Raw genomic sequence first — 26,235 nt, forward strand, 5'->3', positions numbered from 1 at the left:
ATTTTTTTCATGTAGTACTATCATATCCTGTACACCCCTTGAGGGTACATGGCAGGAATTTGATGATGATGATACTTGTATTAGGTACACTTTCTTCTATTAGTTTAAAAGTTCTCATCAGAAGCAGCTTGACATATTTCCGACACTGTCATTGTAGCCACCACTTCAACGTTGTTATCAATATCCAACCAGTTTTCAAATTCTTATTTCGATGTACTGTCTGGAGTTTTATCAAAAATTTCATTTGTAAGATATTCAAATTCTTCGGAAGAAGGAGTTTCAGAGTTTGTCTTACAAAATCCACCTTTTTGGAAGCAGTTTTCAGTAGTCCTCTGAGATATGACAGTGCTACCAAATACAATGCATCAAGAAGGGAAATCGTTTTTTGCAATTGCAGTTGCATCAGACTGGTCTTTTGTATAATCGAGTTCAGCTATAATTCACATACAAACTTCCCTGCAATAAGAAACTTTAAAAGCTCATGTGATGCCTTTGTCACATGGTTGAATTAACAATGTAGTGTTAATATTTAATGAATTATCCTATAATATGTGCCATTGTTATTTATATTGTGTATTATAAATAATATTTCATTTACTAACAATTATTTTTATTTTTGACTCCGAGTGTCCCTATATGTTATTATATTTGCACAAAGAGTTCACTCCAATTGGTGCAATGACTTTAACTCACTCTTTCAGAATCCAACTAATCGTTGACTCAATACCAAGTACAAAATAAACACATTTAATAAAACTTAAAACAATATATATACACTTCTAGTAAAATATATAACTACAATTACAGATTATATGGATCCAAGGCCTTATTAAAAAGTATAAACTTACTCTTAAGACAAAACACCTTTTTTTTACAATCACAAAAAAATGTTCATAGTCTTATTCTCTTCCTGTTAAGGCTCTTTCCAGAAGTTACAAGGTTCTGTACTTCATTTTTTAGGATCCCTTTAAATTCTTTTTTACTGCCTCACACAAAACAAAATCAAGCTCCTTCCTACTTGAATATATCTTGGCCAGTTTATAAAAACTTAGTTTCAAGATTTCCCTTTTCTTTACTTATTCCTTCTTGAAACATATTATTTCCACTATTCCTTTTTCGGAATACAATATGAAATTTCCTTTTGACTGCCGCACACAAAAAAAATCAAGTTCCTTCCAACTTCAATATTCCTCGGCCAGTTTATAAAAACTTAGTTTCAAGATTTCCCTTTTTCTTCTGTACTTATTCCTTCTTGAAACATATTATTTCCACTGTTCCTTTTTCGGAATACAATATGAAATTTCCTTTTAACTACCGCACACAAAAAATCAAGTTCCTCCCAACTTGAATATTCCTCGGCCAGTTTATAAAAACTTAGTTTCAAGATTTCCTTTTTCTTCTGTACTTATTATTCCTTCTTGAAACATATTATTTCCACTATTCCTTTTTTGGAATACAATATGAAATTTCCCTTTAACTGCCGCACACAAAAAAATCAAGTTCCTCCCAACTTGAATATTCCTCGGCCAGTTTATAAAAACTTAGTTTCAAGATTTCCCTTTTTCTTCTGTACTTATTCCTTCTTGAAACATATTATTTCCACTATTCCTTTTTCGGAATACAATATGAAATTTCCCTTTAACTGCCGCACACAAAAAAATCAAGTTCCTCCCAACTTGAATATTCCTCGGCCAGTGTTCTAAAAAACTTTCCGAACGCTCTCTTGTTTACCACTGTAACTTGGATACGCAACGCTTTCTTGTCAGCTGTCAATCAAAACATCAAGTTCACTCCGGGAGAATGCGCACTTCAACAACGTCAGAAACTACGCATTGTAAAAATATGGCTGACTCGCTGTATCCACCAGCGCTGAAGAAAGTCTTTCACAAACACAAAATTCAACATTTAAAAATACAACAAACTTTCTTATAAATAATACAAATAATCAATTAAGTAAGTACTTCAATATTTTTACTTCTTTACATATTACTTCTAACATAATATTTTCATAACGAGCACATCACAAGTGCAGACACTGCGTGTATGAAAACAAAAACTAACAAGCAAAATTAATACGTAAAAATATTCAGAATTTTTAATATGATTATTTTTACAGTAGTGTTTGAAGGCAAGAAAATTACTTTGATGTTCTTTAATGTATTGTTTGTGTTGTTTATACAGTTGTCTAATAACAAGACAGTTTTTTCTTTTATTTAAGATCCCACTTAACTAACCAATTGTTGAAAATGTCATTAGTCATCCACCCATTTGCACTGGAACAGTAGTCGATGGCAAACTTTTGACGCCTTTAAAATATTGAGGATTTTTACTTTTTCAATCACTAGGAGCTCTCGTTTCTCACCTTTCGTATTAGCACAACAAAGAACTCATCGCTCTTTTGAAGATTTAAATCCTTTAGTACTTTCATTTTTAAACAAATAAGTATACTCAGGTATTGCACGAAAATAGTCCTGTTTTGTCTGCATTGTAAATATCCTCGGGAGAATATTCAGCAATAATTTTTGGCCACTCGGTCTTAATCTATGCATCAGCTGATAAAAAAATTTTTCTTCACCATGAATACGCTTGTACACAATATTCTCTCACTTTTTCCACCTATTAAATCATCCATTAGTTATGGTGAAATTTTCTTTGCCCATTGTTTTTGCAAGTTCTGATTTTTAATGCATCAAAAGACCATTAATCGAAGCATTTTTTTCGCAAATATTACTAAACCAAATTTTTAATGCTGATTCAACTGGACTATCCTTACCAGATCGGGCTCTCCCAATCTATGTTCTCATTAGCAAGAGTTGAGGTTTCAATGTTGATCTATTTTTTAAGATCTTACACGAGTGGTTGTGAAATTTTTAAATGCACTGTGCTAACTCATTTTGGGCAACTTATCTTAGCAATTCAGAATTCTTTGCTTTTCTTGAAAAGATAAATCTTTACGTTTTTTACTTCCTTTTGCCATAATGCTAAGCACTGTTTTAATGAGCACTTAAAGTCAAATTCACTTACTGAAAGAGAGCACGAAAACAAACTCGAAAAATCACAATTACACTGTATTTATACTCCTCCCCCCCTTCCATTTCCCTGGAAGATTTAACATTTATGGAAGATTAAGATTATGAGAAAGATTAAAGATTACCTACCTGCATTTGCTTGGAAGATTTAAGATTTACGGAAGAATAAGATTAAAGGAAATTTTCAACAAATGTTCTTTGTCAAATTTTCTCCTAATCAACCCTTATTTGTTAGAATTCTGAGATGCAAAAGGCTAAGCATTTGAGGATTTTGATAATAACTGGAACTTTCATTACAATAGACGGATTATTTATTTTTAATTCATTTTAAATGATGTGTTTTGGGACTGACTGATTTTGATAACAATAGCCAATTGATAATATTATCTGCAATCACAATAAGCAGATTCTACTGTAATAATATATAAATATTGTTATAGGCGATATTTTAAAAAACTAAATCTTATGAGAAAACAAAGTAATACATTCTTTAATTCTCGCTACACATTACATGTAATTACACCGAATTATCTTTTCCTTTAATATAGGTTTAAAATGTATACCACAATACAACTCAGTTTGAGTTTTCATTCATTTGTTGTTCATAATGGAGTGCGAATTTATATAAATCATCCATAAACAATAATTTAATATTGATTATGGATAATTTCTTGTCTTCAACAAAACTCATGAAGACAAGAAAGTAGGTAGCACTTGTTGTGGAGTCAGACACACTTTTTGGGAAACATACTCAGTCGCATAAATCAGTCTTTGACTTGTCTTTCCAAGATAATGTATTTTTTACATAACATTATTTAAAAGTCTTCATTATTCAAAATGTTCAGGTATTTAATTACATCTATGCTGATTCATGAAAATAAGCTTAGGACAATACTGTATTACAGTTACTCATTCACTTATGATATAAAGATGTTAGAAGAATATGATCTATAGATGTACTGCAGTATTTAAGTTGTGGCAATTTTGACATTCGTGTTTATAATTACCGGTTTTTGTTAATGAAATTATATGGTAAGAAAAGCACAATTATTATTATTATTTAAATAATTGATTGTCTATTAAATGTAATATATACGTTAAAGGTTCATATTGAACTAAACGAATGCATTGATTTAATTATAAAATTTATTTATTGGAAATTATGTCTGTAATTTAATTTAAAATTCACGATACAAAAAACTTAATTGTTTTGTTTAAGGTATACAAGATTTCAAAGCTGCAAATCGTTTTCAAGTAAAGTGCTGTAACAATTACACATAATGGCAGCTCATTTTTTTCACTTCATAATTGAAGTAGAAACCAAAAGTATGACTCTGGAGCAAGCGTGGAGTGAGAAGAATATTGTATAATACTGTTGTGAAATAAATGAAGGGGCAGGGGAGATGGAACTCAAAAGTGGATATTTATAAAGTCCTTTAATATAGAAAGAAAAATGGTTAAAAGTTATCAGTTATGTTATGGCAATGACAACATGACACCTGTTGGGGAAAAAAATACTGCAGGTCGAGTTTTAATGAATGTTCGTTTTTTCATAATCTTTCATATAGAAAGAAAAATAAAGTTTTGGGTCTTCAAGGAGATGGAAGAAAATGAAGATGACTGAATTACATTATGACTTTTAGAGAATACTGATTACCAAAATTTCAAGTGTTTTTGATTTTTTAAAAGGGATCGTTGTAGTGTTCGAATTAAAGATTTCAGATCCAGAAGTTATATTTCCAGAGAGCTGGAAGTAAAATTTTTGAATAAATTCACTTGCACAAGATGTTTTAAACATCTTGTACAAGTGAATTCAGAACTAAACTGAAAATTCACTCACTATTTGTCTCTGATAACACACCAGTGGCAAGTATGCAAATAGATTTTTGGAGTCCTGAATGTGTGTGTGTGTGTGTGTGTGTGTGTTATATAAACTAAATCTGATGAGACAGTTTAACTGAATTATTTTGAGGTATACTAAGAATTTCAGTTGTTGAAGTCATACGAGGTGTGGTTATTAAATAAAGAGACAAGGTGCACTGTGAATCATGTACTCATAGCAGTGGGATGCACTTGCGCCTTGAATGACCTTGAAGGTTCTAGAAGCAGTTGAGATAAGCATTGTTCACTGTCACTTGTAGTTAGCCTGTAGGCAGTTATAAAAGAAACACGTGTGAAGTTGCTGCTTTGCTCCTAATGTTAAACTCAAGCAAGCACATTAATCTCAAATTCCTTGTGAAATTGAAGATCATCATATGTGATGAGAAGTGGATTTTCCAGTATGATCCAGAAACAAAGAGATAATAAATGCACTGGAAAACTCCCATGTCACCAGAATGAGAAAAGAAAGAATGAGCAAGTCAAAACTGAAGGCAATGCTGATAAATTTTTTTTAATATCAATGGTGTGGTAATGGTTGAATGGGTACCAGAGGGTCAGACAGTTAACCAACAACTTTGAGATTCTGACCAAGCTGAGAGAACAAGTGAAGAAGAAGAAACCCGATCTGTGAAAGAACAGTGCTTGGATTCTCCATCAGGACAGCGCTCTAGCCCACAGTGCACTGTCTGTAAAGCAGTATATAAGTCCACCTTACTCGGCGGACTTAGTTCCATGTGACTTTTACCTTTTTCCAAAGTTAAAATCTGCATTGAAGTGCACCCATTTTCAGTCATTGGATGAGATAAAGGAGAAAACGGCAGCACTACTGAAGCAGATAACACCTGATGACTTGCTTACTTCCAGCACTACTTCCAACAATGGAAAATTCATATGCAATGTATGTACATATAGATAGAGGAGAGTAGTATATTGAAGGGGATAACAATTAAGTTGTACAATTGTAATAATAAATCACATTTTTGCAACCAGTCTCGTTATTTAATACCCACACCTCGTAATGTTTCTGACTGATGTGAAAATCTAGAATTCTAGTTGTGGAAATTTTCTGGCTACAGCTTGTTGATTAATTATTTTAGGAAATTACATCATGAAGTTAAAATATGCTTAAAGATGAGAACTGACTTCAGGTGACAAGTTAAGGAACTAGTAGTTAAGAATTCTTCTGCAAACATACATTATTATTATTATCAGACAAAATTATTTCATCTAAGCCTTAGTGATGAAGTATAGTATAGCTGAAGAAGACTCATACTATCCTAATTGTATACACTGATAAATAACTGAAGATTCTGGAGTCTTCTGATCTATAGAGCAATGGAGTAGTATGAAGTCAGATACTGGCAGATCAGATTCTTGAGGCCAACATGTTTATTTAGATTGGGATAATTGACGATGGCCTCATAATCCTCATTAAACTTGATCAGGTATTGAGTGTCACTGTCAATCAGTACTATGGGTATTTTTCAGGTTGTAAATATCTGATATGCCTTTTGTGAGTAGGATTATTAATTCCTGTTTTTTGCATGTGGGAAATGCAACAGATTTTGTAGACTCCCAAATGGGCTAATGAGGGATGAAGAGTTTTGGTGTGCATTCTTATCCTTACTTTAAAGTATGTTAATCTATCTACATCCATTGCTTTAAATTATTTTTTGTACTGGTAGTTACTGACCAAATTGATTAATAAACTCATCATCATCAAATTCTTGGAGGAGGGGAGTTATAGGATGTTATGATAGTACTGTATGAAAACATTACATAATTACTAATTTCCAGTGAATGATTTTCCTCCAAATTAATCTGTTATATTACCAGATCTTATATTTTAGTCTTCTAAGGCACTTCTTACTGTACCAGCCCACTTAGAACTTAGTTTTATTCTCTGGGTCTTTTTCCTTCAATTCTGCCAAAAAAAAACTCATGATTTACCAATCTTTCCTCTTCCATTCTATTTAAGTGACCATACCATATGTCACTGGTTCACTTACCTAATCTTTCTCAGAACTCTTATATCTGTGGTCTCCAGTCTTTGATTTCTTAACCATCTCTTAGATCCATAAATTAGAATGGTTTGAACACTGTCTTGTATACAGCTAGTTTAATGTTTTGATTAATTTCTCTCTTATTCCATATATTAAATAAATAAAAGATGCCAAGAAATTATATTCTTAGTTTAATCCTTTATCCAAGCGTAAGCAAACAAAGTATACTTACACTTGGATTTGCTTACTCTGCAACTCATATTAGAGGCTTGTGACTTCACATCACTTGCTTTATTATCCCATAATGTAAAGCACATATCCTTACAGACATGTATAATGCTGTTCATTATGGGAAAGGTCACTACCCAGATTGATTTAGCCCTTTATTGAGGTTTCAGTGGGAGCCAGACCTAGAAGTGATACCAAGATTAAAGTAATGTAGAAATCATATTTCTATATACGAGTAGCCAAATGGTGTCATAAAATTCTCTGGATTAGAGATAGATATTGAAAGTTTTTCTGCTTGGTTATACTATAAATTAAAGATGCCAAGAAATTATATGTGAGCCTCCATATCTCATTCAGTATAGATCAGTGATGGCGAACCTTTATACCAGGTGTGTCAAACATCTTTTTTTTTTAAATATTGACATTGTTGATGTGCCACTTGCATACAGTACATGCATTATAAATTTAACTACATAATCATAGATGGTGACTTATACATATCATATTAGGCTATTTATTTAATAGGACATTGATATAAAATCTATGAATTCATATTATACAATTAATTTAATAAAGTGCAATTACAAACTTACATTACATTTAATGACTTTTCTATTGCTGAGTACTAGTAGAAAGTTGCTTTGTAGAAGGGCTATAGTGTGTGTGTGTACGTTTTAATACTACACAGGCAGCACTCAAATCATCGCTCAATCTGTTTCTCCCTTTCGATTTGATATTATTTAAGGCAGAAAATAGAGTTTCACAAGGGTATGTAGAAGAGAAAATTGTTAGAAGAGCTTTAGCAAAGATTTTAAGAGCATGAAAGTTTTCAGGAAGGCCATTCCACACGCTTAGAATTTCACAGTCTGAATTTTTACACGCGGTATCATGGAGACATTCCCGCTAAAGTTCTTCTAATTCATTTCTAAGAGCAAATAAACTTTCTTTTCCAGATAGGATTACACTGGAAGTCGGCTAGTTGCATTTCTAGATCTTTTAAAACCAACCAATCAAAACCATATATTTTAAAATCCATGAACTGTTTCATCAGGATACTTTATGAATTGGATTGTTTGTTCCAACATTCGAAATTGCTCAAATCTAGAAGAAAACTGCTCAGTTACTGACTTTAGAACTACGATAGATTGATTGATGTGTTGTTCATGATTTTTGGGGCTGAATTCGTTAAAAAAAAATTTCACTCTTGGGAAATACTTAAAATTGTTACTTTCTAAATCACGTTGAAATATTTTGAGTTTATTCTCAAAGCTCTCGATTATGCCAAACATAACATTGACAGATTTTCCAAAACCTTGCAATTGTATATTAAGTTCATTCAGGTGCAATGAAAAATCTGTGAAAAACATCGGCTTACTGAGCCAAGCAGAATCGTTCAACTGAGAAAATTCGTGCTCCATGCCCTTCATATTTAAATATAATTTAATTTCATTTAAACATTCAACAAACCATTCAAGTACTTGGCGACGACTCACCCATCGAATATTATTGTACATTAATAGACCATTGTATATTGTTTGAACTTCGCTTAAAAGTGAATTAAATTCTCCTTTGTTTAAAGCCTTGGCAGCAATAAAATTAGTTACCTTTGTCACAATTCTCATCACATCATCCAAATCCTTTAAGCCTGATTTCACACACAGTGCCTCCTGATGTATAATACAATGGAAACAAACCAGGGGATGACCAACATATTATTCTGTAAATTGTTTGATAAAACCGACATTACGGCCAACCATATTAGGCACGCATCAGTTGTAATAGAAAATATTTTCGATAAATCTATCTGTTTCTCATGAAACAATTTAACAACACATTCGCATATGTCTTTACCTGTCGTGTTTTGAGGTAAATTTTCTAACTTTATCAATTCCACGTGCATAGAATCACCGTGAACATGCCTTGCAATAATAGCCAATCGAGCTGAAGACGTGCTATCTATAGTTTCACTGAAACAAATGAAAAAACAATGCCATGAGTTCAAGTCTTCTTGTATTTGATTTTCTGTACTAGCATTCATTGATATAACTCTGCCTTTAATAGTATTCCTACTTAATAGTAACTCTTTCATGCACTTTACAATAGCTTCCTTATTATGAAAGTCCTCAAATAAAAATGGTGCACACTTTACGAAAGCTTCTTTAATGTAATCATCATCACTAAGTGGTTTCCCATGTTCAACAATAGTATGTGAAATACTGTAACTTGCGGCTACTAAATTTGAAGGTCCTGAAACAAATTTAATTAAAGTCCCTGATTGTGATTCTGCCAGTTTTAGATGTTGCGATATGTATTCTTTGCATTCGTCAACAGTTTTTTCTAGGAGCCATTTGTGCTTAGTTTCAAAATGTCTTCTTACATTCCAAGTTCTTCTCACAGATAGCTCACCACACAATTTACAGAGAACTTTATCGCTTCTATCAATAACATCATATTGTTCAGTCCAGGCATCTTGGAAATTTATTCCACTTCCTTTCTGTGATAATTTTAGTTTTTTATTAGTGCTAGCTGCCATTGTAAAAGGGTTCACAAATTAAAAAAGAGCACAATTATATACAGCAGTAATGATTAATAACTAACAATTACTGGAAATGAATTATACACCAGCAACTCAAATTACTTAAGTAGCAGACCATGCAAGACTACCACTACTTCTTTCAACAGGGTTGCCAGATTTATTACCGGTATGTTCGTAGCAACCTTGTTACGTTTTACTCTCTATCATGCTACTAAATAGCAGCTATTTAGTAAGTTTTGTTACGACGTCATCATACATAATAAAATAGAAATAAAATAAAATACTACAAAATAAAATAGAAATAGGCTAACTATAAAATATAATTCTTTCAATGAACCGAAACCTACCTTTGCCTTAACTGAGAATGATCTTACACGATTTATCGCAGTTTTTTCATCAGAATACCAATATCTTTCAACATCCAAGATGTGTCACCTGAAACCCTCAAGTGTGTCAGTGCTGACACACGTGTCATAGGTTCGCCATCACTGGTAGGAATAGGGCCAACTACCTTATCCTTGAGACCATCGGGGTTGTGAAGTCCACAGCTAAAGAACTTCAATGGTTCGTGAAAAGCTTAAGACAAGAAATTATGTTTGCTATATATGTATTATAACATGTATACAAACATGTTATAATACTATGCATTATGGGAAGGGTCACTACCCAGATTGGTTACCCAGTTGTGATGGGTTTTACTGGCTAGGTCCCAAATACCGTTTATCTATATTCTTCTAACTTCTATGCCCGAGATTTTACCAAAACTTATACCAATATCTAAGTTATTGCTCCCTGTAGTACCCCTAATATTTGTATTTATACTGCGCCTTTTGGGATATTTAGTTTAGGATATTACATACATAAACAAGGAGAAAGAACTCAAATATATCTGAAAGTGTAACTATTGCAGTCGTGACACTTAACTCGATTCTCAACTTAAATTTTTCGCGTGACTAAGTACAATATTTTCAAGTGGTTATCAACTGCACCATTTATGTTGTCATAAATAGGGAGAAAATCAATCTCGAATATATCTCTTAATATTTAAATATTATTGCAGTCGTGACTCTTAATCTCTTTCCTCAACATTAAATTTCCCGCGTGATTAGGTACGATGATTTTAAGCGGTGCATTGGATTAGCAACATCAGACAACTCTTTTATCGTTGAACAAAAGGTTTATTAAGTTTCTAAACATAGTACAATTCAAATACTAAACTAAAAAACTTATAGACTAACATTAAATCATTACAAGCAATATGGCTATTTGTGATTATGCTGCCATACACATTAATTCATAAATTCACCTGATGTGAACAAATTAGATCAATTCACACTATCTGATTATTAATACTGAGGTAGATTAACAAATCATTCACTGCTAACACATACTTGTGACATTTCAATTATTTTATACATTACATTAGGCATTCAATTCTTAGGATACGTAATTACTTAATTCACACTATTCCGTTATACCGTTATTTGCACTAACACACAATTATGTCATTTAAATATCTTGTGCCATATAATAGACATGCAAAAATACCTTAGGACTCTTAATCATTCACAAATCTTTAACACTAGTCAAGCTACACATAACACATTCTATCATATACTAAAGTCCTAGTATAACTTCAACAGTTCTATATTGGAATCACGATACTTTTCACAGACAAATTTCTAGCTAACATTGGTTATGATTTACAGTACCTTTCTTTAGCTTTTCGTATGGGCCTTTATTCTTTTCCAAACGAACCTTTGGTATAACTTCTCGTAACTCTGGAATACTTTAACACATATATTTGCTCTACTATCTATCAGCAACGAGGACATCGATCTCTTCACAGCTTTCTGCTTTGCGTAGTTATCACAAGCGTCGAAACGAAGAAGATCCCTCCTTTTCTAGGACTCTATGGCAAATTTTCCTTTGTTTCCTACTCGGGAAAGTGGGAATCGAAATCCCGCTCACTTTCGTTTCCGTGTTGTGATGAGGAGATATCACCCCTGTCGCCACTCAGGAAACCCCGTGAACTCCACCGGAACCAAGGCCAAAAGCGACTATCCAAAAAAAAGTAAGCCCCTGTCCAGGGGTTTATCAACCCTTTTATAGCTGCTCCCCTAACGGCACCTTTTCTTACTTCCTTTCTCCTCCTTCTACTTGTTTTTTAATCATCGGCCAATTAGGGTGGCATTTTCTCGCCTAACGTCATTTGATCAGCAAGCCCATTCTCAATGTTTCAATCTGGAGATCGGCCCTAAGCGATAGCTTTGCTTTTCTTGTGCTAGCTGACTTAATCCCCTTTCAAACTTTTTCTATGAATTCTACTTAATAACTTAATCTCTCACATAACGTATTTTATGACTCACCCCTTTCTACTTATTTACTTAACTCTCTCATTTTTAATCGTATTACAATATTAATCTATACTTTCCTTTATCAGCTACTTTAACAACAACCCTTACGTTTTATACATATTACTGGATGCAAGAAATTTTCCATTAAATAATTCATTTTTTTTTTTTATGCAGGGGTTTTAATTTATGATATTTATTCTTCATGTTACACCATGATGGCTGAGAATACTATATTCCTAAGATATCAGGTGTAACAATAGGGCTAAATGGCCTCGCCTACTGCCCGTATACGGGAATAAAAAGGCGTTAGCTGATTTTTTTTTTTTTTTTATGCAGAAATTATGATGATTAAGAAAGAAAACATAAACTTAAAACGCTTGTTGTTTATAGACTAGTTAGAAAATAAAATAGAAATATAACTACAAAATAAAAAAGAAATAGGCTAACTACAAAATAAAATAGAAATAGGCTAACTATAAAATATAATTCTTTCAATGAACCGAAACCTACCTTTGCCTTAACTGAGAACGATGTTACACGATTTATCGCAGTTTTTTCATCAGAATACCAATATCTTTCAACATCCAGGATGTGTCACCTGAAACCCTCAAGTGTGTCAGTGCTGACACACGTGTCATAGGTTCGCCATCACTGGTAGGAATAGGGCCAACTACCTTATCCTTGAGACCATCGGGGTTGTGAAGTCCACAGCTAAAGAACCCCAATGGTTCGTGAAAAGCTTAAGACAAGAAATTATGTTCTTGGTTTCATCCTTTATCCCAGTGTAAGCAAACAAAGTTCGCGCATGAAGTAAGTTCATGACAGGACAACTCGTATATAGAGGCTAATGACTTCACATTAATTTCCTTAGTATCCCATAATGTAACACATGTATACAAACATGTTATAATACTATGCATTATGGGAAGGGTCACTACCCAGATTGGTTACCCAGTCGTGATGGGTTTTACTGGCTAGAGGAACCAGAACAAGGGACATCCCTGGAAGTTGAATAAAGGTGTAGTTAGTGTGTGTGTGTGTGGAGGGGGGGGATGAAGACTAGATTTTTTTGCTTGGAGAGTGGTGAATGTGAAATTGTGGTAAATAATAGTTTTCTTCAGCACACTATCCGGTTGATAGCTAATTTCTACAGTGAGCAAGAAACCACAGTAAGAACAGGTGTTGGATTAACTGATTGGCTTCAGATTAGAAAGGGAGTCAGGAAAGGATGCCCACTTTTTCTTCACCTCTTTAGTATCTATGCTGAAGACATCATGCGTGTATGTAGTATTGGATAAGCTTAAGACCGGAATTAGGATAGGTGGTAGATTGATCAGTTAGCTGAGGTACACTGATGATACAGTACTCCTTTGTAATGACAAGGAAGAACTAGGACAAATTCTTGACAATACTAACAAAATCAGTAAGAACAGTGGATTTCAGCTCAATCCTAGCAAGACAAAGATTATAGTTCTCAATGGAAATACAGACAGGCAAGCTTCTGAGAAACAAGTGTACTTTAATGGAGAAAGAATTGAGATCAACAAATTTGAGCACCTGGGATCCATTATTAATGTGAGGAATTGCTGTTCAGAAGATGATTAGGAATAGCTAAAACAACAGTTAGAGACTTGTCTATAATCTAGGATTGATCTGTCTCTGCCGGAAGAAAGTGGAGGATTCTGGAGGTAGCTGTTTTTTCAACAGCGACTTATGGATGTGAGACTTGGAACCTAAAGAGGTCTGATAGGAAAAGGATATCTGCTTTTTAGATGTGGTGTTACAGAAGGCTGTTGAAGATATTGTATACTGAAAGGCAGACAAATGGGTGGGTGTTAGAAAGGATCAGTAGAACTTTTTAAGGCTGTTTAAAGATATTGACAGAAGAAAGTTTGAATATATTAAAAGGGTGGAAGGAGGGCTTTTCAGAACCATAATAGAAGATAAAGTTCTGGAAAAAGAGGAAGGGGTAGACCGTTAATGAATTGGATGGATGAATGGTGTGTCTGGATTGACCAATCTTTAGAGTTGTGAAGTCTCCAGAAAAGCATACCACCTGATAAAGACTGCTGTGGCACATCACAGCATCTGAGTGACCATATGGCATCTGTTGATGTCCAATGAATAGATGGATGGATTCAGGACGCAGTTAATATTTTCATGTTACTACTTATTTTCATAGCCTAAACCTTTTTATTGTCGATTTTCATAATTTATTACTTCAGTTATTCAATTTAGTTATGGAATCCTGCAGATTTGTACTGTATTTGTGTAGGAGTAGTGTAAAAACTCTATGTAGCTTCAAATTATCAAATGCTTTACATCGATTTTTTACATAGGTCAAGTCCCATGAGAACTGTAAATAACCTTATTTGTTTCTATGTATATTTTGCAAAAATATTAATGTAGTTAACCCTGTGTGGAGTGAATGTATTTACTGTTTTAGTCAAAAACAAAGGCAACTTTCCCAGGGGAACTTTGTATATGTATATAGTTATATGTAAGAGCGCAGGCAAAGTTGTTTACTAGTTTTGTATATAACAGTTGCTTACTGCACTAACACCTTTAAAGATAGTATCTAAGAGTGCCACTAGGTTTAGAGAAGTTTCTGCGGCCCCGAAAGGAGAAGCAAAGTATTTCAAAGCGGTCTGCTAGTTTTAGAGACAAGTTTCGGAGGAGAACAAAGAGTGGGTTAAACTTAAAAGAAGATAAAAGAGTCATGCCGAATTCTTTGTGGTTTTACTACCCTTAGTGCAAGGTCGTGAGATCGCAAAATAAAAAGGACTGAGTCAAGCATAAGGGGACTTCCAGGGCAGTTTCAGTTTCTTGGAGATGTCAATCGTCCAGGCAATTTTGGCGAGCCAAAGCAGAGGAGAAAAGGCGATGTAATTTACCCGAGGCAGCTTCGCTCGGAAGTTTTTCTTTTCGCCACGGGAGAACAACCTTTTGCCGGAGCTGAATGAGTACCGCAGACCACAGCCTGCTATTTTCTTGATGAGATATTACTGAAGCCAGACATTCCTGGGGAAGCTCAAGATCTGAGATGAAAGAATTGCCGTAGAACTTTTTGTGCAAGACTTTTGACTGAATGTGCGATACAGAACCTTTGTAAGTTCCATACTTTTGTACAATTCCTCTTAGAGTACGTTATAGAAAGACTTTTAAGAATTTGGTTAATAGCAGTAAGAAGTGTCATTAAGAGAATCAATTGGCATATTGATAAAAATTGTAAAAATAACTTAACAGAGAGTTAGTTAACCTCTTTGTAAGTAAATAGAAGTTTAATAAGTTGAATTTGTAAGCAGAGAGTAAATAAGATTGTGAGTTAAAGAAGTTAATTAGTTTTAAAGTAAAAAGATTCTAATTTATGCTAAAGATTTTATAACTGGATAGAGAAAGCAATCTCCCTATTGTTTAATTCATGTATAATTTGTAAATAAACATGTTTTAATTATTTGTTAAAAGAGCGCTGCCTGATCTTTTATTTTACAACTGCACTGTTCTTAAATAAATCGACTTGTGAGCTGGAAATAATTTAAGGCAATAAAAACACAGTTCAGTTACTTACGAACCAAGACTGTTAAAGTAAACATTGATAAAAGAAACTTTGCTCGTGAGAGAGAGAGGAGAAATCTACCAGAGGTTTTATTTAGTCTTATGCCAATGAAATGATATATTGGTGGTGCAGTCTGACAAAATAAATTTCCAGTATTCATAGGCATTCGACTAGTAAATATGGAAGGTGGAAAATCACAGTATGCAGTAGAGTAAATGAGAAAGGATAAGAGAAAAAGCTCAAGAGTAAAGCTATAAAGATAGGAATAGAGTAATGATAAAGAGATATTACTAATATAGGCAGAGTAAGAAAGGAAAATATATAGAAAAAACGTGTAGAATAGTAAAGATAATAAAATAACGCATTAAAGACAGCAGAAGATATTACAGTAGGACATCATCTACATTAAGTAAAGAGCTGAGATTATTTCCAGTTTTGATTTCAGGTTTAATGCCACTTTCCTTCATAAAGCGATTCATATAGATGATAAATATCACCAGAGATAATATTCATGCATCTTTTGTTTCACACCTGATTTTAACATCAAACCATCTTCCTGTACCTTGTTTAATTTAACTGCTGACCTAGAACTCAAATACAGACTGTATTACTCAATATAATGTCCCATTTGTAAAACATATAATTGTAGCATTTTAAATGGCTTTTCTCTTGTCACTTGTCCTATGCCTTTTCCAGATATAGAAACTTAAATACAGATCCTTGTTATGTTCCCATGATTTCTCAGCTATTTTCTTTAAAGTGAAAATGTTATCCTGAACCTCTGTTTGGCCTGCAAAACCCAGCATGTTCTTTCCCAAGCTTACCTTCCACAGTTTTTCTTAGCCTTTTCTCAAGCATAAATCTTAGTAGAGTGTAGGGAAATTCCTCTGTAAATCTCACATTTAGTTTTCTTTCTCTTTTTATAGATATTATGAACTCTACTCCCATCATCTGGAATTTGATGATCTGATCATGCCTTTTGAATTATTCAATGTAGCTTCTAAAAATTCTTGTAGAATATCATGTACTCCTGATTGCATCCCTCTTAAATGTTTTCTACTGCCATGCTATCACTTCTTGTTTCATTTAGCAGCATTTCACATTAATTACTCCAGACATCTAAAATATCTTCAGTTTTCCTGTCAACTTATCATCTCTGATGCCTTTTACAGTATCCTCTCCTCCATTTCTAAGCTTTTTCAATATCCTCCAGAATGTTGCCACCTTCCTGATATTTATTTTCTGCATTCTTTCCAAAGTCTTTCCATGAATTTTGTTTAATGAGTTTTACATAGTATTTTCCTTTCGTGCATTTTCTTTGTATTCTCTCAGAGCACACAAGATGACTTGCTTGTCAGGAACTTTTGATATGCTTTCTTCTTTGCCTTCACTACTTCTTTAACTTCCTGAGTCCATCATGGAGTTCTGATTTGTCTGTTCTTGCAGCACATGCCTCTGGCAGAATCAAAAAGAATAAAGCAATTATTTTAATTAAAGGGATATAAATCCCACATTGTTTTAAAACCGAATAAGAAACTCAAGATCTGAATCAAAGAGTTTCATGCCGATACTTTGGACTACGTGCTTTAGCTTAAGCTAAAGCACGTAGTCCAAAGTATGTAGTACAAACTAGGGCAGCTTGTAGCGAAGGTGGGGAAAGTTCTGATCACTATTCTTAGTATTTTCCATAATGTAAAACCCATCTCCTAGGAGATGTATGATGTTATACAAAGAATAAAGCAATGTTTTTTTTCAAGGTCTTTTACTGAATTCACAAGATTTGGTATTTCATTTAATGATTAATATTAAAATATTTCAGTCTACCGTGCGGTTAGCCTAGTGGCTTTGCGCTTCGCAACCATATGCCTGGGGAAGGAGTGTCCCAGGTTCGATTCCCGTTGTAGACGTGAGGAATTTGAGGATCTTCCTCAGGCATAGCCAAGTTAGCCGGTCTTGGGCGCGGTCAGTAGGGTTTTTCCCGCCAGTTTATCTGGCGTTTTTCATCCTGCAAACAGGCAAACCGGCCCCGTGAACATACCCCTCTACAGTCAAAAATATACCCCCCCCCAGCGGCAGACCAGGCGACGGGTCGGTTGGGAGTAGTACTAACAAGAAGTCGCATCTAAAAGTAACACGCAGACCCTGCATAGGAAGCGGGAATAACGCGTAGAAGAAGAAGAAGAAGATTAAAATATTTCAGTCTGTAGCTCACCTCTGAAAGCTGCTCAATTTTGATTCTTTTTAATATTTTCTTACACACTTTTCTTTTCAATATGTTACTCAAATCAATCAGTCACTTCTGATTTCAGATCTTCTGTGTAGTCCTGTACCTATATAAAACTATCAACAATAACATAGTAATTGAGACTTTTCTTATTTCTTGCATCTTCTCTCCATGTGCATTTGTGCACCTTTTTATTTGGAACATGTTAGTAATAACTAATTCATGTCCTGAACAGAATTCCAGTAGGTACCATTATTATTTGCTTTGCTCTTTTCTCCAAATTTTCTCAAAATATTTCTATATGTTTGGTAATCATTTCCTACTCTGCTATTTAGATCTCCTGATTCTTTGTTTCAGCTTCTTTCTCTAATGCCTTGAAAAATTCTTCCACTTCTTCCTTAGGAGAATATTCTTTGGATTAAATGCAAGTAAGACTTATTGTTCAGTTCATTCTTATTTGCTCACATTACTGTACTTGATATTACCTGCCATTGAAGAAGGTTGACCTCATTTAGTATTGAATACTATAGCAATTCCGTTAATGATGATATAATGTCTTGTATTTATTGCTTCGAAAAACCTCATCTATTTTTGCTATTCTTTCAGTAATATATGTTATGTTTATCTGGTACTTATCCATTTCTTCTGCTAGTTCTATTTCTATTTTGTTGATGCTGTTTATGCTGAGCTGGGATTTGTTCCAGTAGCTGAATTTTTGTTGTTTGTCCTTGTTCCCTGATGAAAACAACAGGTAGCCTTGTTTAACTGCATACTGATTCATTTCATTCATCCTGATTCAATACTAGCTGAAATGTTGAAAAACCTTGGAAAGAATGCAGTCAACTGGATACATGATTTATGCAACAAAATTTGGAAGACTGGAAGATGGCCGAATGACTGGACCAATTCCACCATTATCCCAATCTACAAAAAAGGCAATCACAACAACTGTGAAAACTACCGCACCATTGCCCTTATCTCACATACTTGCAAGATTTTACTACACATTATTAAGGGGAGATTACAAAGCTTTATAAACCATCAGGTCTCAGAAGAACAAGCAGGATTCAGAAAAGGTCGAGGGACTAGAGATCATATATCTAACATCAGACAAATAATTGAAAAAGCAAGGGAATTCAACTTAAGCCTTTATCTATGATTACATTTATTATATTTTATATTTTATTACTATGATTACATTATTATAGATTACATCTATGCTTTATAGATTACTCCAAGGCTTTTGACTGCATGAGGTGGGATATCTTATGGGATATCATGCAAGAATCAGGAATACCAAACCATCTAATAACCCTCATAAAGAACTTATATCAAGGAAATCAAGCAACAGTAAGAATTGAAAACTCACTGTCCCCTGCATTCCAGTTTGAAAAAGGATCAAGACAAGGATGCATACTCTCACAATTACTATTCAACCTTTACAACGAAACTATAATGAAAAGATCTCTAGAAAAGTGGAATGGAGGCATTAAATTAGTTGGCCGAACAATCACCAACCTATGATATGCAGATGACACAGTGATAATTGCAACAAGCGAACAGGAATTAAAATTCATCCTGAATCAATTAGAATGGGAAAGCCTAAGCCATGATTTAAGAATAAATCAGGATAAAACGAAAATAATGATTTTAAACAATGCAGAAGAGATAGATGTAGAAGAAATTGAAATTGTCTACCATTTCTACTACCTTGAAGTGATGATAACAAAAAAAAGAGATAAGAAGTAGAATAGCACTAGCTAAAAAAGCAATGACTAATTTAACCAAGATCTGGAAAGACAGGCACATCTCCAAAAAGACAAAAATTAAGCTTGTAGAAACCTTAGTTTTTTCAATCTTTCTCTATGCTTCTGAGACTTGGACTATGACAAAAGATGACAGAAGAAGAATTGGGACGTTCGAGCTCTGGTGCTGGAGAAGATTGTTAAGAGTGTCTTGGACAGAAAAAAGAACAAACAAAAGTATTCTAGAAGAACTGAATATCTACACAAGATTGATAAACATAATCGAAAAGAGAATATTGCAATATTTAGGACACATATGTAGAAGGGATGGCAACTGACTAGAAAAAGTAATCACCCAAGGTAAACCGTGTGCTGGGGAAAAAAAAGAGGAAAACTCCCCAACAGGTGGATTGACCAAATATCAAGAATCACTGAACTTAAACTAGAACAAGCAATAAGAGAGGCACAGGAGAGTAAGAAATGGCGAAGCATCATCAGGAAGGTCACGAGTCCTCAGACATGAGGAGATCTGAGAGAGAGATAGCCCCAGCCAGCATGAAATTCTGTCATGTTGTACCACTGTGTAAAATTGGTTTAATTCAATAAGAATACAATTCTGCATAATTTTCAAAACTAGAGCTTTATTCCAAACTTTAACTACTGAATTTATGAGATGGTCTTCAAATTATGGCCGATTTACTATAAGTGACTCATAGGAACTACAAAAATACTTTTCTATAGTAAATTTAAATTTTGGCATAGCACTATACCTGTGGGCTTTAGTTAGAGCTTTTCTGTAGTGAGAGTTGACTAATTCAGCTACCATATAAATTGTTGCAATTGGTTTGGTTTTCTTATACTGTATTTATATATGTAACTCTTGGTTATTCATTTTTTAAATATATCAGATTTTTGACATTTATGAGTCACTTCATTAGTTAGCTCCCAGTAGGATTGACTTTTACTTTTGTTTATTATAGGCAGGAGGGAAATATTTATTATATTTCCCTCCTACCTGCATTAGAAAGCATATTTTATCATGTGATTGAGTAGCAGAATTCTAATAATTTACTAAATTACTTTATGTTACTATGTTAATAAGTTTGTGTATAAGAAATATACAAATCACTCACAAAAGATTGTAGACTTGTACAATAGTATCTTGGGTGGGCTAAGAGTTAGGTAATCCTGACCCCCCCCCTTTAAAGATCAAACATGGTCTTTTTTTTGTAAAGCTGCTTAAGAGCTTTGGTATTCAGTGTGGTCTTACATTAGATAATTAAATTTGTGTACCACCCTCAGTGTGTTCACAAAATCCAATCTGCAGCAGAATTCAAAGTCGCACCCAATGACTGAGAGACACTATCCACTTGGCCAGGCAGGCTGGTATTAAGTAGGTAGTACATGATAGATTCACTTTTGCTGTTTTCTCCATATCCTACTGCTTTCAACAGCCATGTGGAACTGAAGTTATCAGACTAGGCAATTTGTACCTGCACCATTTCTGTTGTTCATAATCAGATAGTCATCTGCTGTTATATTCAAAAAAAAAAAAAAAAAATCAGTGTACAGCATGTGTGGATTCAATAATAGTTATACAGAAATATTATCTTGGTCATTCTAGTATATTTATTGAGTTGTATAATTTTCTTAATTCTCCTACAGTCAGAGGAGAAGAAATTAAATATGAAGATTCTGACCACATTTTGCTGGCTGTTGTTTAGCCAGCAAAATACCTGTGAACCATTATTAGTAAACTGTAATATTAATATTTGTAGAGACATCAAAAAACAACTGTTCTGCTCTCCTGGCACTCATAGTCATACTGCATACAAAATCTGTTAAATTGTAATTTTTTTAATCATTCATTATTTTGAATGAAGAATAATTAAATGATTTGTAGAGTATTTTTTTTAATTTTCTGCTATAGTCTGATATTATGATTCTTAATAAAGTGACTGTTGGGTATATGAGGACTATATAAAATATTTTATTGAAAAAAAGTTGCTTTATTTATTTTATTTAGGCTTGATTCTTGCAAATGGAGAAATCAACTGGAATTGTCCATGCCTTGGTGGTTTAGCAACAGGACCATGTGGTGTTCAATTTCGAGAAGCCTTCTCTTGTTTTCATTTTAGTAAATCTGAGCCAAAAGGAAGTGATTGCTTTGACCAGTTTCGAGAAATGCAGACTTGTATGGCTCAGTACCCTAGTCTTTATCCTGTCGATGATAAGAAAGATGATATGAAAGATGAAACATTAGATGATGATGATTTAGATTTTGAAGAAAGAGATAAACAGGTTTCATCTAGTGAATCATCAACAACAGTTACAGAAACTATGTCTAATAAACAGTAACCATACAGAATCTGACATAGTATCATAAAACATTGACTAATTTATGCTGTGCATTTAAATATAAATTTATCATTCTCTTAATTATCGTTTGGTAGCAATCATCCATTAGTAATGGATGATTGCTATCATTCTTGAATGTTTAAATTCCAATATTCTTAATCTTCCTCAGTATAATTTTGTGTAATAACAGACATTAGTCATATATTTTCAAGCATGACAGGTGATGACAGCATTTTGATAGTATGTTTTATTCTGTTGTTGATTATATGGAATTTTATTGAAGGCAAAAGGAATATAAACCTAAACTTTTTTTTTGTTGTTGTAAAGTATCATAAAAATTTTTATGTAGTGCTTATTAAGAAGTCAGTTAAATTATAAGTGTAATGTATATGTGATTTCCATCATTTCAGTCATCAATTTTCATTACAAAATGTATATGAGCAATACTTAATGGATGGTATTGGATGACGCATAATTAAGGGAATTAATATGCATAAATTATGAAGTGTTTCACTATTTATATTGCAAAACATATATTTCATAATTTTTTTGACTGTTTAGAATTAAAGTTGTTCAGTAGGAGTGAAATATTGGTAATAGGATAATGTAGCATACATTCCAGTAATTTTATGATTTGTGAATGACAGGTGCAATATATGAAGCATTTCTCTCCCAAATTTCAAGTCTGAGAATTAAATAAAGGTATATAATAATACCTCTTATGACATGAAAATACTTGTGTTGTTTTAGTAAATTATGCAGGAAGACATTATTTGAATTTATAGTGCTGTAAATAAGCTTTTTTTTACATGCAGTAACTGTAATGACTTTCTAAACAATAATGAACAATCAGATATTCTGAGTGAAAAGAGACAATATATATACTTTTAAAGATATGCTACAAAACCTGATATCAAAAATGTTAATCTCAGTTCTTTGCTTTATGCAGAGGATGATATACTTCTAAGTAAATCTGCTACAAGTCTGTAAGATTCCCTGACTAAATTGAATAACTGTTGTAATAGATATGGTACGAAGGTCAGCAATAACATTTCAAAGACAATGAAAATAGGCAGAAGCATTGAAAATATCAACTGCATTGTGAATGGAGAACCTATAGAACAAAGAAAACATTTCAGCTACTTAGGCCTGATTTTTAATGAAGATGGTAAATTAAATATGGAAAGAGAGAACAGAATTAGTAAAGCTGGTATAGCAGGAAGCCAAATTAATAAATTTATATAGTAAGAGATAAATTAGTCGAAACATTAAATTAGCTGTATACAAGACAGTGGTTCAAACCAATTTTAACTTATGGATCTGTGAGCTGGGTTAGAAATAAAACACCAAAGACTAGAGACTGCAGATATGAGAGTCCTGAGAAAGATTAGGGGCATGAACAGATGGCATCAATGGCAATATCATATTAAAAATGAGGATATTAGGAAAGAACTTGACATTGTTAACATCCAGGAATTTGTTAGCAGAACTAATCTCAGGTGGTATGGTCACTTAAACAGAATGGGAGAGGAGAGATTAGCAAAACAAGTGTTCTCTGTCAGGTTGGGGAAAAAGATCCAGAGGAAGTCCGAGATATAGGTGGATTGATACAGTAAAAAGTGCCTTAAAAAACTGAAATATAAGATCTGATAATATTGGAGTCTTGATAGATAATAGATTGATTTGGAGGAAAATTGTTGATAGGAAGGTATAGTCCACCAACCGTTTGTAGGTCCCTGCTTCGCATCTTTCCAAGAATAGTTGATTCATGCTGAAGGGGAGAAAGAAATGAAGGACGTCCGAATTGGTCGCATGCGAAATCATGCTTTATAGGTAAAATTTTCCAACTGTTATACAAGCAACATAGTTAACTACAATAATCATAAAAGAGAAGTTAATTTTCTGACCGGTAATAATAAACAACTCATCCCACAATACGGACTGATTACCCTATTATCGGAATGGATTCTCCTTTTTCTAACATGCGCAGAAGTGTCGAAGGATCTCTAATCGGTGGGCGAACTATAGTAGTAATGTAAGTTCTTCATGTAGTATTATCACAATCCTTTAAACTCCTTGAGGGTACATGTCAGGAATTTAATGATGATGATGAAAGATATGTTACATAATATTTGTTAAACTTGAGTTTAATAATGATATAAATCAATAATACAGAAATCTTTGACGTTCTTCCGTCACAGTAAAAACAATGTGTCAGTAATGGAAGGTAAAATGACTCCTACATCTAAAACATAAGATTAGCATTCTTGTTGATTTCTTTAAAGTACTTTATTTTCTTCATCATTGTCATCATCAATTTCCTGATATGTACCCTCAAGGAGTGTCACAGGCTTCTATGACAATAATACATGATTAAGTTTACATTATCATTAATCTCCTATGAACAGTTTTCCTCCAAATTAGCCTATTACTTGTCAATGCTATAATATTATCATATCTAACATTTCATTCCTCTAGGACACTTCTGACTGAATCAATCCACCTAGATCTTGGTCTTCCTCTGGATCTTTTTTTCTTTCCATCAAATACCTGTTTTGCTAACCTTTGACTATTCTGTTCAAGTGACCATACCACCTTAGAATGCTAACAGTGTCAAGTTCCTTTCTAATATCTTCATTTTTAGTATCATTATGCCATTAATGTCATCTATTTACTCTCCTAATCTTACTCAGAACTCTCATATCCGTTGTTTCTAACCTATGAGAGTTCGAGAAAGATTAGGAGAGTGAATAGATGACATCAATGGCATAATCATATTAAAAATGAAGATATTAGGAGTGCTTTATTTCTTCCCCAACTCTCATATCCATAACTTAAAACTGGTTTGAACACTGTCCTGTATACTGCTAGTTTAGTGTTTTTGGCTAATTTCTCTTTTATTCCATATAAATTAATTCAACTAACTCCATGCCATGCCATGCCATCTTTGCTAATTCTGTTGTCCATTTCTATATTTAATTTGTCATCTTCACTAAAAACTGCCTAAATTGTTGAAATATTTTACTTGTTCTATAGGTTCTCCATTGCAAATGCAGCTAAATTACATAATGTGTAGCTCAGTGGAAGTAGTGTTTGCCCTCTAAGGCATTTGACAGCCCAAAGGAAGACTAATTTCAAATTTAGTCACCTACTAAAGGATCATTTTCTAAGCCTTTCTTCAACCAGATTTTGAGTTACTTGATCTCTGGCATAGGCAAGCAGGTTTTTTCCTTCCGGAAACTCTGGTTTTTCATCCCAGATAGAGTGTTAGGATTAGGGACCACGAGAAAGCGGCACTTAACGGCTGCCTCTCTTCACCAGATACTAGATATTGTAAATGATAGTCTTGGGCCAGCTATCTCTAATTGGTTTCCATTGGAGATAGCTGGCCCAAGACTATCATTTACAATATCTAGTATCTGGTGAAGAGAGGCAGCCGATAAGTGCCGCCTTCTCCTGGTCCCTAATCCTAACAATTGGAGATTGAACTTCTATTTTCATGCCTGTTTTCATAGTTTGGTCTTTTTATTACTAATATTATTATTATTATTATCCGGGCCTCCATGGAATCAAAAGACTCGTCGTGGGAGGTCGTTCTTAGGAAACACAAAGTTTATCATACCACTCCTTGAGCTTATTGACCATTCTTGCTCTAACCACTCTCTCAGGCAATGCATTCCACAGTTCAACCACCTTCAATGCAAAGAAACCACTCCTCACCCTCTTGCTCACAGCTTCCTTTCGTAACTTGCAGGAATAGCCCCTTTTCATCGCTCCTTCACTTGGTGGAATGGCGGGAAGCAGCAATGAAAAGGGGCCATCTCTGCAAGTTATGAAAGGAAGCTGTGAGCAAGAGGGTGAGGAGTGGTTTCTTCTCTGATGTCTACCCTGTAACTGCCTCTCAACAGTTTAAAAGTCTCGATCATATCACCTCTCCTTCTATCCACCAAACTCTGCAATCCACCTTCCCTCAGTCAATCCTCGTAACTGACATTGTACAGTCCTGAAACCATCTTTGTTATCCACCTCTATACCCTTTCCACAGTTAATTTATCCCCTTCAAATCTTGGGGACCAAATTTGAGAAGAATATTCTAAGTGTGGTCTGATCAGGGTCTTATACTACGGAACGATAATTCTTCTATCTCTGCAGGTCAGCGTCCTTCTCAGTATTGCAGCAATCCTCTGTGTTACCTTCACCCCCTTTGCAATATGCTCCCTGAATTTCAGTTTTCTATCAATCATCATCATCCCCAGATCTCTTGTCTCCCCCTACTTCCTCCAATCGAGTATGCATCCTCCCGTCAATGGATCCCAAA

General features: G+C 33.9%; 1 protein-coding gene across 1 annotated transcript in view; it reads left to right on the forward strand.

Moving 5' to 3' along the window:
• The window catches only part of LOC150108434 (mitochondrial intermembrane space import and assembly protein 40-B), a 45,007-nt gene extending 22,363 nt beyond the window's left edge, over positions 1–22,644 (forward strand). The window contains exon 3 of the mRNA XM_090415845.1: positions 21,586–22,644. Coding sequence (XP_090271971.1) covers positions 21,586–21,917 — 332 coding nt within the window. The 3' untranslated portion in view covers positions 21,918–22,644. The remainder of the gene's footprint in view (positions 1–21,585) is intronic.
• Positions 22,645–26,235: the final 3,591 nt, after the last annotated feature.

This window comes from Typopeltis vanoorti, chromosome 3 (assembly GCF_054136105.1).
Source record: "Typopeltis vanoorti isolate ZY-2024b chromosome 3, IOZ_Tvanoo_1.0, whole genome shotgun sequence".
Taxonomy (NCBI): Eukaryota; Metazoa; Arthropoda; class Arachnida; order Uropygi; family Thelyphonidae; genus Typopeltis; species Typopeltis vanoorti.